General features: G+C 35.1%; 1 protein-coding gene across 7 annotated transcripts in view; it reads left to right on the top strand.

Annotated features, from left to right (window-relative positions):
* Window positions 1-12,833, top strand: part of CLASP1 (cytoplasmic linker associated protein 1) — a 224,198-nt gene that overhangs the window by 186,346 nt on the left and 25,019 nt on the right. For all 7 annotated transcript variants that reach the window (XM_058195472.1, XM_058195491.1, XM_058195454.1 and 4 more), the window contains 2 exons: window positions 1,748-1,854; window positions 11,333-11,483. In XM_058195472.1, the coding sequence (XP_058051455.1) occupies window positions 1,748-1,854; window positions 11,333-11,483 (258 nt within the window). The remainder of the gene's footprint in view (window positions 1-1,747; window positions 1,855-11,332; window positions 11,484-12,833) is intronic.

Here is a 12,833-nt window from a genome sequence, read left to right on the forward strand (position 1 = left end):
GGTAAGAAATAAACAGCAAAACCAAAAAAAATTAAAGACAGTAATTTCTTGATCACCAGTTAATTTCAGCAAGATCATACAAATCTGCAGTTTTGGCTTTACAGGACAGAAGAGACACAGCGTTTAATAAAAGAGTTGCCATTATTCTGAATGAATCCAAAAGATGTATGTTTTTTTATTATCCTCCACTCTTAAGTTCAAGAATCCTGTACTTTCATATGAAACTTGGCATTGCCTTGAATGTGGTGGATTGTGTGCATATTGTATCTATAATGTTCATCATTATCCTGCCAAATTCTAGGGGCATTTTTCTGCTGCAATTGTAAAGGTTTTTTAAAAATACATTTAACTGCTTTGAGCACTTTCAAGAAATTACGCTTTAAAATAATTGTGCCATTACTCTGAATAATTTGCTTTATCTGCATATTAGCTAAGATGCCATGGTGCCAAGTGTGGGTCTTGGCAAATGATGAGGGAAAAGGAAAGATCAGAAAGTAGAGGTCCAGTGACTTAAAGTTAAGAAAATATGATGATTTGTTTATTAAGCTCAGATAGGAGCTTTAGTGGCTAAAATAGGAGGAGGAGGATGTGCTGGATATGTTCACTAACTTGAGTTATTTGTAAAAATAATAAAGGTAGGAAATAAAATAAAATACCCTGTTTCCAGGGAAGTGGTTCAATAGTGTCTGCAGCACACTATCGTGATGCGAAAATGATGCCATACTCAATTATGTCATAATGCAAATGCCATTATTACAAGATTTCAGTGTTTGTATCTAATGCAATTAAATAGGGTGATATTATGTGATGTCATGATGCATGTATCATCATGGAAGGGCCGGAATAGCTCAGGCTGTAAGGAGCCTGTTATTAGAACACAGTAGCCTGCAATTACTGCAGGTTCAAGCCCGGCCCAAGGTTGACTCAGCCTTCCATCCTTTATAAGGTAGGTAAAATGAGGACCCAGATTGTTGGGGGGGCAATAAGTTGACTTTGTAAATATACAAATAGAATGAGACTATTGCCTTATACACTGTAAGCCGCCCTGAGTCTTTGGAGAAGGGCGGGATATAAATGTAAAAAAAAAAAATGTATCATCTTTTGCCCTCCTGCGGACAACCAAGAAGGGAGGGAGCATTGGGTGTCGATATACAAAATATTCAGAAGAAATTCAAACCAGAAAATTTCCAAAATTTTGCTGCCACTGAAATGCTCTCACTTTTGAAGCTGCAGCTGGGAAGAACAGTAGAAAGTAGGTCCAGCTGCATGAAAGAAGGAGAAGGGAGATCTCACCTTCCCCTACCCTGCTGAACCTAAGTGCTCTAAATACATTTATAGACAAAGGCCTAACATATCCAGCCAAGACTTATTACTTTGCTGTATTTCTTGAAAATATGTGTTTTCAAGAAGCCCCAAAGCCTTTCATTTTAGAATATTGCTAAGGCATCAATGTGAAGAAAGGAAGAAAAAAAATTCAGGCCTCCTTTAGTAACCTTTTTGCTTCTGTCAGCTAGATAATGTGAATATTGATAAGCACCTTGTGTTATTTACCTTATAATATAAATAAGGTAATAGTGGGCAGCTTCCAACTCTAGAAAATATTTATTGAATAATTTGAAAACTAAGAAGCAATTGATACTGGTCACTAGTCAGAGTTAAAATGTTGGTAGATACTGCTTAAGTCAGAATTTAAATTAACTGTGATATATATTACATTATGTTATTTCTTCTCTTTTTTGTGTATTAGGGTTCCCCTAGTAATACTGTTGGCCGAACCCCTTCACGTCATCCTAGCAGCAGAACCAGCCCCTTAACTTCACCTACCAATTGTTCTCATGGAGGATTATCACCCAGGTAACACTGTAGCTTAATTAAAGTATAATTCCAATATGTAAAAGCTTGATTTAAAATATAAAATCTCAATATAGATGCATATATAATAGATACTTGTTCAATTCTAAAAATAGGGAAAGAAAAATTTTACTTCTCTTAAGGAAAAAAAATTACACTGCACTTTCTTTAATAATAGTCTTTGTAAAAATACTAAATTTTACAGGTAATGTCAAAAAGCTATAATAATATCTACCCTTTTGTCCTGCACACATATAAATGTAAATATATTCAAGTAAATTATGTATTATATTCATTTAAAGAAATTACTTTTACATTTGTCCTCATTTTCTTGACAGTCATATTTGAAGATCTAAAAAAGGAGAGGAGGAGCTTTGAGAATGCTTTATCTATAAAGCTTCATTTATTTGTGATGTTCTTAATATGTGCTGCCAAGAAAATCAAGAAAAATAATGTTCTGCCTAAAATGACTGTATAATGGTTGTGGTGGTATAAAATGAAAAAGATAGTTGATTAACATGCCAAAGTTATTTTCCGGCTTCTGGTAGGAGATGAGTCTGGATGTATTAACTACATAGAGTAATAAAACTATTTTGAAAGGATGGTGACAATAAAATTTGAGACAGAATCATTTTCTTCCAAAAGATAGTGTGAATAGACTTACTAAAGGGAGTAACTACATGCCTGTTCCCAGAATTTCTTCGAGGGAGGCATACAACTAGGGGACATACACCAGAAAAAGAAGTGGAACTTTTATCTATCTTGTCTCATAAATATAAATGGAAATATCTGCCCCTGTTTAGTAACATTTTTGTACTGATGGAAATATTAGAAGAACGTTGCTGATATTTTATTGTGAAATGATTTGACAATTAGCATCTTGTCCACATACTATCAATTTTGAAGTAACCATTTTGAAGTTACTTAGCATATCAGGCTTTATAATATTCTGTTGATTCAACATGTTGTTCTGAAATGCAGTCCATATTAAAAGTCTCTACTGAATATTATTGACTCAGAATGTTATTTGCATTTGAGTCAAGTGTCCTTTGTTTATAAATATTGAAAATATTAAGTTTCAACTTGCTGGATTGGAATTTGGCACATTAGCAGGTTTGTTACTACAGGCAATTAAATAGGATTAACAAAAGGTTAATGCAAATGCTTCCTAAGCATTTACTGTATTTACACCTGACTTTCTACTTGAAAAATTAATTGCAAGCAAATTTCCTACTGTTGATGGGGCTTAATCCTATGCCCTGGTCCCCAACATAGCACCAGGGGATCATCTATCTATTTAGATTTTTTAAATTGCAAATAATGAATGAGAAGTGCATTTCAGTCAATGTAAACTGTATTCTCAGCAGTGTCTATAAGTGTTGCATAAAATGGCATATGGCTACAGACCAATATTTATTTTATCCTCTGAGTGTTGTGTGACTATGAACAATCATTTTGTGAAAACGTCCTTAACATTCAGTTTCCCTATTATTAGTATTTACATACTGTCACTATTCCAGATGAAACGCTGAGGACTTCTGGTATATGCATGTGAGAGTACAGTGTAAAATTCCTTAAGTATATCTTATAATTATTCAAATATAAGTTTTAAATACAAGGCATGCTTTAGTTAATGTGAGTTTACCAACATATGCATAACAGATACAAAAAATGCAAAAAGTATTCTTTATCCTGTACAAATATGACCTTGGTGGCATCCCCCCCCCCACTTTTCGAAGATTTAAAGAATGTCTTGACATTTTCTTCTCTATAGTATTTTCCAGCTCTATATGTATCATACAACCAATTCTGTTTGGCCATTTTAGGTTATTTTTGTTCCGCTGAACTTATTATTTGACAAAATCAGGACGGTTTTGTTCTAATTATAGGGTCAGCTTCCCACAAGTCAAGAAATCTTAATCTCTAGAAAGATTTTCAGAGTAAAGATTATATATATTTAAAATAAATGTGGTGTATATCTGCTTGTATATGTATGGGCATACATTGTAATATATACATAAAGACACATACATAGATATGTTATGCTCTTGGGTATATTTTCCTTAAGGAAAAAAATTGCATATATATTTGATTTTAGATTCTGTTTCTGAACAAGCTTCTTGGTCCAAGCTTTATTTATTTATATTTATTATATTTTTATTTATTTATTATATTTTTATTCACTGTCAATATTTTTAGTTTTCAGTCATATTTTGCTGTTTTTATTAAATTACTTTCTTTTCCAAGCTTCATCCTATAATATTTGAGAAATGCTTCACTGTGACTTTTACAATTTTCTTTGATTTGCCTTTTTACTTTACACTCTAATTTTTTGTTCCTGCTTTTTGGAAATGTTGGAACAAAAAAACCCATCCTTCAGAATATGAACTATTTACAAATATGTAATCTTTTGATTTGATGAAACACAGTAGTGAAATGAAACCAATATTTTTCATTGCATCTGAGATGTATTGGAGTTCAAAATAACATTTTGAAAGAATTAACCAGCAAATTGTATGTCTTTAGTTTGAAATGCTAAAATGCTCTCTTTTTTTGTCAGAATGTTGTACTTCGGAGTTTCAGACTTGTCAATTTGTTTGGCTATACTGAGATAGTAAGGGAGAATTGGTCATACTTCGTTCATTAAAAATTCAGGTTGCATATGATTGATTGCTTGCCCCACAGGATCACATTTGTAATGTTAGCCTTTCTCTCTCCAAATGCAAAATTATGTAAACGTAACTTATTTTTGGCCTTTTTTTTTCTCTGAAAGACTTTCATGAGAAACAGCTGAAGAAGCATGCTGTGTGATACAATAGGTTTGTGCAGAAATCTAGATTCAAAGAATAAAATTTGTGGGCATCTATGCAACATATATTGGAATCCTCTTCTTAATAACTCTTCCAGGGAAACATATGATTAGTTTAAAATGTTCTCAACTGGTGCTGCATATATGCCTATGCTCACTTTAAATTTTACATTTTGCCCTTGGAATCCTGGTCTTTGCACAGCTCTAAAGTACTGCAAAATTATCCTGATGTCTCATTTCATGATTTGCAGCGTTTTTCATTTTTTTTCTACATCAGTGTGATCTTTTGCTATAATGACGTACTGGAAGCTCAATAGAAACAAAACGACCAATTGAATACTCCAGCAGTTCTAGAAATAAATCCCAATATATGAATGGCTCATCTTATAGAACTGCCTCAGCAATGATGAGAATTCCAAATCTGGCCTTTTTCATCTTGGTAAATCTTTGCAATTGCTAATGAATATCTGGTATGGAGATAGGCTAAAAAGCTAACATGGATGCCCAAACTGTTTTACATTGGAGAGTCAGATCTGCAGTGTGTAATTTTCCTTCCAGAATGTATGCTTCAGTAATGGTTTGCGTATTTCCAGAAGCAGGCAACTCAGAATTGGAAGTGGCTTATGGGGTATTAGATTTGATATGGCCCCAAAATAGATGCAGTATGAGAGATTTCTAAGGGTTTATCTTTATTTACCTGATTTAGCCATTAGAGTAGTGGTGGATAAAACTAGTCAACAGAATGTGGGCTATAGGAAACAGAAAGACTATTTCTGAGTTCTGGAAAGTGATTGTTAAGAAAAATGAATTAATAAATGGGAGAAATAAGCAACCCTGTTTTAAACTAGCATTTCAATCTGAATCTGTTTTGGGTTTTTCTGCTTATGCAGGTGTTTACCAAGATCCTCTTGGTCTTCAGCATTTGTCTATTTGTTTTTTATCTTAAAATCTCATTTAATCTAAGATAATTGTTGTTCACCTTGAGATATTAGGAAAAAACAATTTTTCACTGTAAAATATTTTCTGACTCTGTATTGTGAAATAGGCAAATGGATATAGAGAAGATATGCCCTAAATTCCTTAGTGATTCCTATTAATATTGCAAATATTAATGAATAGCAGTGTATTTACCTGAAGCAAATCAATGGAGTATTCCTGTCCAATCTGTTTCTATTAAGTTCTTCTCTAGTTGAGAAAGCATGGGGGTGGGGAAACTACCGCAGCACTCAGATTGTAGTTTTCTTTTTCCCTTTTTCTGTTTCTTCCCTCCTTTTCTCTTTTTTCTTCCTGTGATCACTGCAGTCGTTTCTGGGGTTGGAGTGCAGATGGGCTGTCGAAGCACCCCCCTCCCCTTTTTCAGCCTAACTCCATCCCCGCTGCTCCTTCTCACAAGACTTTCAGGCGCTCTTACTCTCCCAGGTAACAAGCCACCTGTTATTCCAACCTGTCAGAGGTGTCACAATGTTATTTACCTTTTGGCTCAGAGGAGTGCTTTCAAAGAGACAGATCCAGGGGATGTGGAAAGAGGCAGCATGTTTTGCCACAGTTTTTACCTATGAAGAAATTCCATCAGTTACACTGTTTCCAAAGCACCTGTTCAGGCACCTAGAGAAATGTAACTGAGTATGACTATTTCTCTCTCTCTCTCTTTCCCTCCCTCCCTCCCTCTCCCTCTCTCTCTCTCTTTCCCTCCCTCCCTCCCTCTCCCTCTCCGTCTCTCCTTCCCTCCCCCCTCTCTCTCAGAGTTAAGTAATATTGAACTTTTAGTTAGACACTGTAACTACACCTTCCAGATGTGCTTGTCTACAATTCCCATGATCTCTAATTGCAAGATTGATGGACATGCTGGCTGGCTCAAAATAGCAATTTGAGTGTCACGCATGAAGACACCAGGTTGAAAACAATTAGAATAACACTATAACTGTCTTAGCAACTAAGAGGAATAGTCAACCACTAGGATCTAGTTGACATTCTATATGTCTACTTATTGGCTGTGTACAGGGAATACCTTCCTTATACAGCTTCCCAGTCAAAGCACTCATTTGGAGACATATAGAACTAGACTTACTCATTTTTTATGTCACTTTCAACCTACTGACCCCACTTGCCATGTGGTGAAATTCCAGTTTTATTTGTTGAACTTCACGTGCATAAGACTGGTCTTTGCATTTGTGCCCAGCCTCTGTTTTAAGACCCAGCCCTTTGGGATTGGAGGAATTTTGACATGTTATCTCTTGGAAAAATTATTGGTAGAAGTGCTTGCCCATTTATAAAATGGCTATATTGGGAACATAACCAATCCGTCATCAATTTCTTAGAATACTACTTGCCACTTCCTTCTTTTGTAGTCTCATGTTTATAGTTGCCATGTTAAGGAAGCAAAGAAAATTTCCCAACGAAGTACAGCCACCCATCTTTCCTATTCTTGTAAATAAAGGTGATACTGAAGTTGATGCTTTGCAGCATGCCACTTTCCCATTACTAGTGAAAATTATATTTTAAAATGGCAACAGGGGCAGGAAGCTGATGGGATATCAAGGGAAATGTCTGTGGACACATTGAAGTCCTGAGATCTACCTAGGAAACCCTAGACCCTTTAGTTAAGAAAAGTAATCATAAATTACAATTGACAACTATGACAACAAAAGAGATTGCCTATTACACAAATAGTATTTGAAGTTGCAAATAGCCATATGAAAATATAGATCTGTTTTAAACAGTGTTTAGATGCATACTATGGAGATGTGTTATTGGCCAAGTTGAGATTTTCTGGCATATGTCCATTATTACCCCTGTTTGTATAAAAACACTTATTTGGACAGCTATCGATATGAAGATTCAATAGATCTTCATCTTCATATATTTGCTAGCAAAGCTTAAGGATGTAATTACAACATCAGTGCCTGAAAAAGTGTGAATATATCATTGCTTGCAGTGATAAATATCTAGCTGTGGAAGAACAGAACAATGAGAACATTGAAAGGGACACAAAACTATTCTTAATTATAGCACAGATAAAAATCTACGATGTTATCTCCATTACACTGTGTGAAAATAAAATTATGACATCAATAAACAAAAATGAGTGATTTATGATATAGATTTAGATTTTTGTCCTTCAACCAAATGTGAAGAAGATTATTGATATTTAAAAGCAATTTCCTTTGTTTTATAGACCAATTCTGGTTTTACACTTAGGACATATATGTAGAGTCCCAGACTTTAGCTAATTCTGAATCCTAAAGGCTGTATTTGTTGGAAGTTATGGCATTGGAAAATAATATTGTGACATCAATTAAAAGTCACACATTTTTTCTCATCTCTTTGTTCTTGTAACTTCTCCAATTGTATGCATGAATCACTGTTTTCTATTATAAACAATTGATAGGATGTATTTAATTTATTCAGTGTAAATTGATCTTCCATTTTTCAGTTTTCTTTCTTTCTTTTAATTTCACATCTATACAATATTTCATACAGTTCTTATACTGGCTAAATGTATTTGCTTGTTTATGTGATTAGGTTCTTTTAAAGAAATAATACACCAAAATTGTTGTTCTTTCTTTTGTGAGATATTTCATAATGTCTTATTCTCAGGTTAAAAAAATAGGCTCTTCCCTTGTAGACTTTGGATCCCACTGATATTTGAAGGTTTCTAATGAAATCTATTCCATGTAACAAGTAATAGGAAATAATCCATATATTTGCATAACAGTAGTCCTAATTACTATTTTACAATAATGCATACTCTTTGAATCCACTCCAATTTGCTTTGTTAGGAAAAGTTTAGGGTTTTTTTTCCTTTTCTTTTTTTCGTGGAAAACAAGGTCTGTCATTCAAAATAGGACCTTTTTTCTCCTTGGCATACTAATTTACAAACTGCAGATTGAGCAATTTGATATAAATTGAGTTTCTGGTGGATCTATTATTTTTCTATCAATTAAAGAGTCATAGTCTATGCAGTATACAGTGTTCAGTTCCTTACTTTGAGGAACTTAACAGTGTAAAAATTAGTATAAGGAGGAAACATCAGGTAGCAGCAGTGATAATAAACCAACATTTTTTTCCAACAAAGAATTTGTTGAAAATGAATCCACTTTGTAGCTGAAAAGGATTGATGATTGATTTGAATGGGGTTATTTTGCTTCTTTTATTATCTGACTTTATGAATCTTAAGTATGTTGATTCAGATTCTCAGAGCCAGGCTTGGAGTTTAAGAAACGTTAATAAAAAGATGTAATAAAAAAGGTTAATAAAAATACCTTTCTGTATTTATCTGCTCCATTGCTCCATTACTCCATTACAAAAAACCACTATTATTGTTATGTAGAGAAAATTGTTGAGAACTAATAGCATAAAATATTGTTAAGGAAGAATTGTCATAATCTTAATTAATGTCTATCAAGGAATTATAAAACTTCCTCTTTGTGGAGAATGATTTATCTTATATAGAATCTATGAATGCTTGTTTTAAAATAATAATTGTTGCTTCTCTGACTTGAAAGGGCTGTAGCACAGCACACTGTCACATGCTGAGATTTTAGGATGTGTCATATTATTGCTTTGCCAAAATATCAGATGTACATTCAGTCCTGCCAGGGTTACTTGGGTTGTGCTGCTGAAAGAGTACATTGAAAGAAAGTCAGGGACCGAAACTGTTTCCATGAGGCATAAATCTTGTTTTTGGCAAGTAGTTTTAAATAATGAAATGCTAGTTTTGGGAAGTGCCATTCAAAATAGACTATCATTTTGTGAAATACGTTTTTAGCTGAGATAGAGTTTTGATCCTGTTGTCGTATAGGAGGAACTCTTTAATTGTAGGCCTGTTTCTCTGGATCCAGAGGAAAGCTTTCTGTGTTATTCACAGTCTACACACCCTATATACAGTATACAGCAATTTGTCAGCTGCAGAATTGAGAACAATATTTAGTTTTATTATCATTTCCCCATAGTTGTTGAAGTGAATCTGGTTTCCCCAATTGACTTTGCTTGTTGGAAGCTGGCTGGGAAGGTCGCAAATTGTGATCATATGACTGTAAGATGCTGCAACTGTCATAAATGTGAACCGGCTGCCAAGCACCCAAATTTAAATTTCAACCACTCCCATAACTGTGGGAGTGGTCTGATGATTGCAACTTCGAAGACGGGTTGAGATTCATTTTTCCTTGGGCCACTGTAACTTTGAACCATCTTTAAACAAGTGGTTGTATTCAGAATAGAATAGAGCTGGAGGTCTGCTAGTCCCCTGCTCAAGCAGGAGAACCTATACCATTTTAAATAAGTGACCATCTAGTCTCTTCTTAAAAACCTCCAGTAATGGAGTGCCCATGATTTCTGAAGGCAAGCTGTTCCATTGGTTAATTGCCCTCCTTGTTAGGAAGTTTCTCCTTAATTCCAGGTTGCTTCTCTCTTTGATTTATTTCCAACCATTCTTTCTTGTCCTGCCCTCTGGTGTTTTGTAAAATAATTTGATTTCCTCTTTTTTGTGCCAGCCCCTCAAATACTGGAATACTACTATCATGTCACCCCTAATTCTTCTTTTCTTTAGCCAAACCCAGATCAAGTACTATCTGTATTTAGGTTTTAATTTCTTGCTTATCAGTTATCTGGATTTTAAGTAATAGTATTTTGAACGTTAGCCTAAAAAGAGTAGACAGCCCTTCATTCCTACCTTCTAATATTTTTTAGTAGAACCCTCAGATTATACTTAGTGTTTCATATTTCACCTAGTTTGCTGAAGTAGTAATGTGATTAATCTAGTTAAAACACCAGTGATTGACCAAATAAAATTTAGCCTTAATCCTGGTATTTGAGAAACCACATCTTATATTAGGGAAGAAAGGAATTAAATTATATTAGCATTTTTTGTAATTCTAGTGTCTTTTATGGTGGTTTCTTAGGGGGGAAAAATCATATACAGAAAATACTCTTTCCAGCAAGCACAAGAAAAAAATGAGAGGAAAATGAGAAATTGCTGACAGATTTTTATTTAAAAATAATTAAGGTATAATAGTTTAGATTTTTGATTTGGATTTCTTGTGGAATCAAATTTAAATCCAAAAATTAGTTTAAGTACTTCTTATCTTGAGCCCGCAGTATCATAGATTTCATTTCTAGCATCGCTGAGGATCAGTTTTATTGCTAATATTTTTGTTATTATCATATATTTGCAGCTACATTTCCACAAAAAAATATTAGAACTTTCTTTATTCCATGGGGAAATAGTCCATTTTAATGAACCTTTTGGATTTTTATATAGGGGAATGTATTTAACATCTTGGGAAACATTAAATATAGTGTTAGATAGAAAAAGGGTTAAAGAGAGATCAAGTAAAAGCTACAAAGGAATGGTATGACTTATAAGTTACCATTTATATCTAACCTGGAGCAAGTTGTTTCTTGAGTGAAGAATAAATATACACCCCTACTCCCTTGGTGAATTGATGAGGCCCAACATGGTTGCTGTCCAATTATAGATTTAGTTTCAATAATTTTTATACATTCTGGAAATTAACATCTGAGTTCCTGCTGCTCAGGCTGAAAAACCTTTTGAAAGTTGCATGTTTTAAAACTGGATTTCAAATTTTTGTCTTTCCAAATGAGAAAATGTCTAATTCGATCTCAAAGGAGCCATTCTTTAATTTTAACGTTCCATCTATGTTTGTTCTTCAGCATGCTGGATTATGACACGGAAAACCTAAATTCTGATGAAATTTATAGTTCTCTTCGTGGAGTCACAGAGGCTATAGAAAAATTTAGTTTTCGTAGCCAAGAGGATCTAAATGAGCCAATCAAACGTGATGGAAAGAAGGACGGTGATATTGTAAGTAGACATTGAAAGAATATGTAATTTTTGTGTGATTATATTGAGAGCCGTGATCATTAATATTTAGATAAAATGGTTTGCTGTTTTCAACCTCCTACATTGTTCAGTTTCAAGCAAACAACACATGGGTGATTAAGTTTATCAACTGGGCATTTTTTATATATAATAATGACCAGATCTGCTGGACTGTGTGGGAGAAGAAGAGGCTTGGGGGCAGAGTCAAAAGAAGAATCACTATATTCCCACAAGCCAGCCATGTTCAGCTCCCCTTGAATTCTGTTAACTCCTATCTAACTCCAATTTAGTGCTGACCGTAGTTGATTAGATTCTTGTGTACAGGTTTGAGCAATAAATTAGCTTGACTGGAAGTACCGTATTTTTTGCCGTATAAGATGCACCGGACTATAAGACACACATTAGCTTTAGAGGAGGAAAACAAAGGGGAAAAATCTGCCTCTGCCTCCCAGCATCCATCCGGTATTCATCTGGCTAGCATCCTTGCAGCAAACAGCAAACAGTGTGGTCAGCTTTAGCACATTATCGCAGTCCCAGCACATGGCTCGTAAGGGCTCCGCTCCTTTGTGCCCACCACCGGTCAGCTGAGGTGAGCTGCCGCTGCCGCTGGAAAATGCTGGAGCCTTTGCTGCCAAGCAGCTGACTGGCAGTTGGATCTGCCTCCTGGAATACCGCCGATCAGCTGTTCTAGGCGGTGGAGTTCAGCAGTGATTTGCGGTGGTGATCCCCGCCGCCTAGAACAGTTGATCAGCGGTATTCCAGGAGGCCAATCCAACCACCGATCAGCTGCTCAGCAGCGAATGCTCCAGCATTCCCCAGCAGCGGTGACAGACATTGGCGGTGACAGGCATTTGCCGCCGCCGCAGCACCACCAATCCCCCCCCCACCGCAATATTCTCTCTATAAGATGCACAGACATTTCCACCCACTTGTGGGGGAGGGGGGGAAGTGCATCTTATAGTGTGAAAAATACGGTAACTTGTGATCCTGATTCTTCCTGCCTGACAGAATGCTAGATTTTGTAGTAATAACTCATTTTAGGAGCGTCAGTTTGAGATACGCTGATGTACACGTATACAGTACATATACAGTATTGTTTCATTTTTTAAAAATATAACTGTTTTGTTTAACTCTTTATATTTGCCATCCCTGCAATGGAAAACAGGATGGGAAAAATCACAATTTTCTCTTATAAAAGTAAAATATATACACTTTTTGTACTGAATTGTAAAAATGTATGATCTAATATAATTCTTGTCACTATAATCAAACGCTTGATATATAGTAGTTCTGTGCTCAGAAAAAAGGGGGGAAGAAGGGAAGGGAGGTATG

The sequence above is a fragment of the Ahaetulla prasina genome, chromosome 1, assembly GCF_028640845.1.
Source record: "Ahaetulla prasina isolate Xishuangbanna chromosome 1, ASM2864084v1, whole genome shotgun sequence".
NCBI classification, from domain to species: domain Eukaryota; kingdom Metazoa; phylum Chordata; class Lepidosauria; order Squamata; family Colubridae; genus Ahaetulla; species Ahaetulla prasina.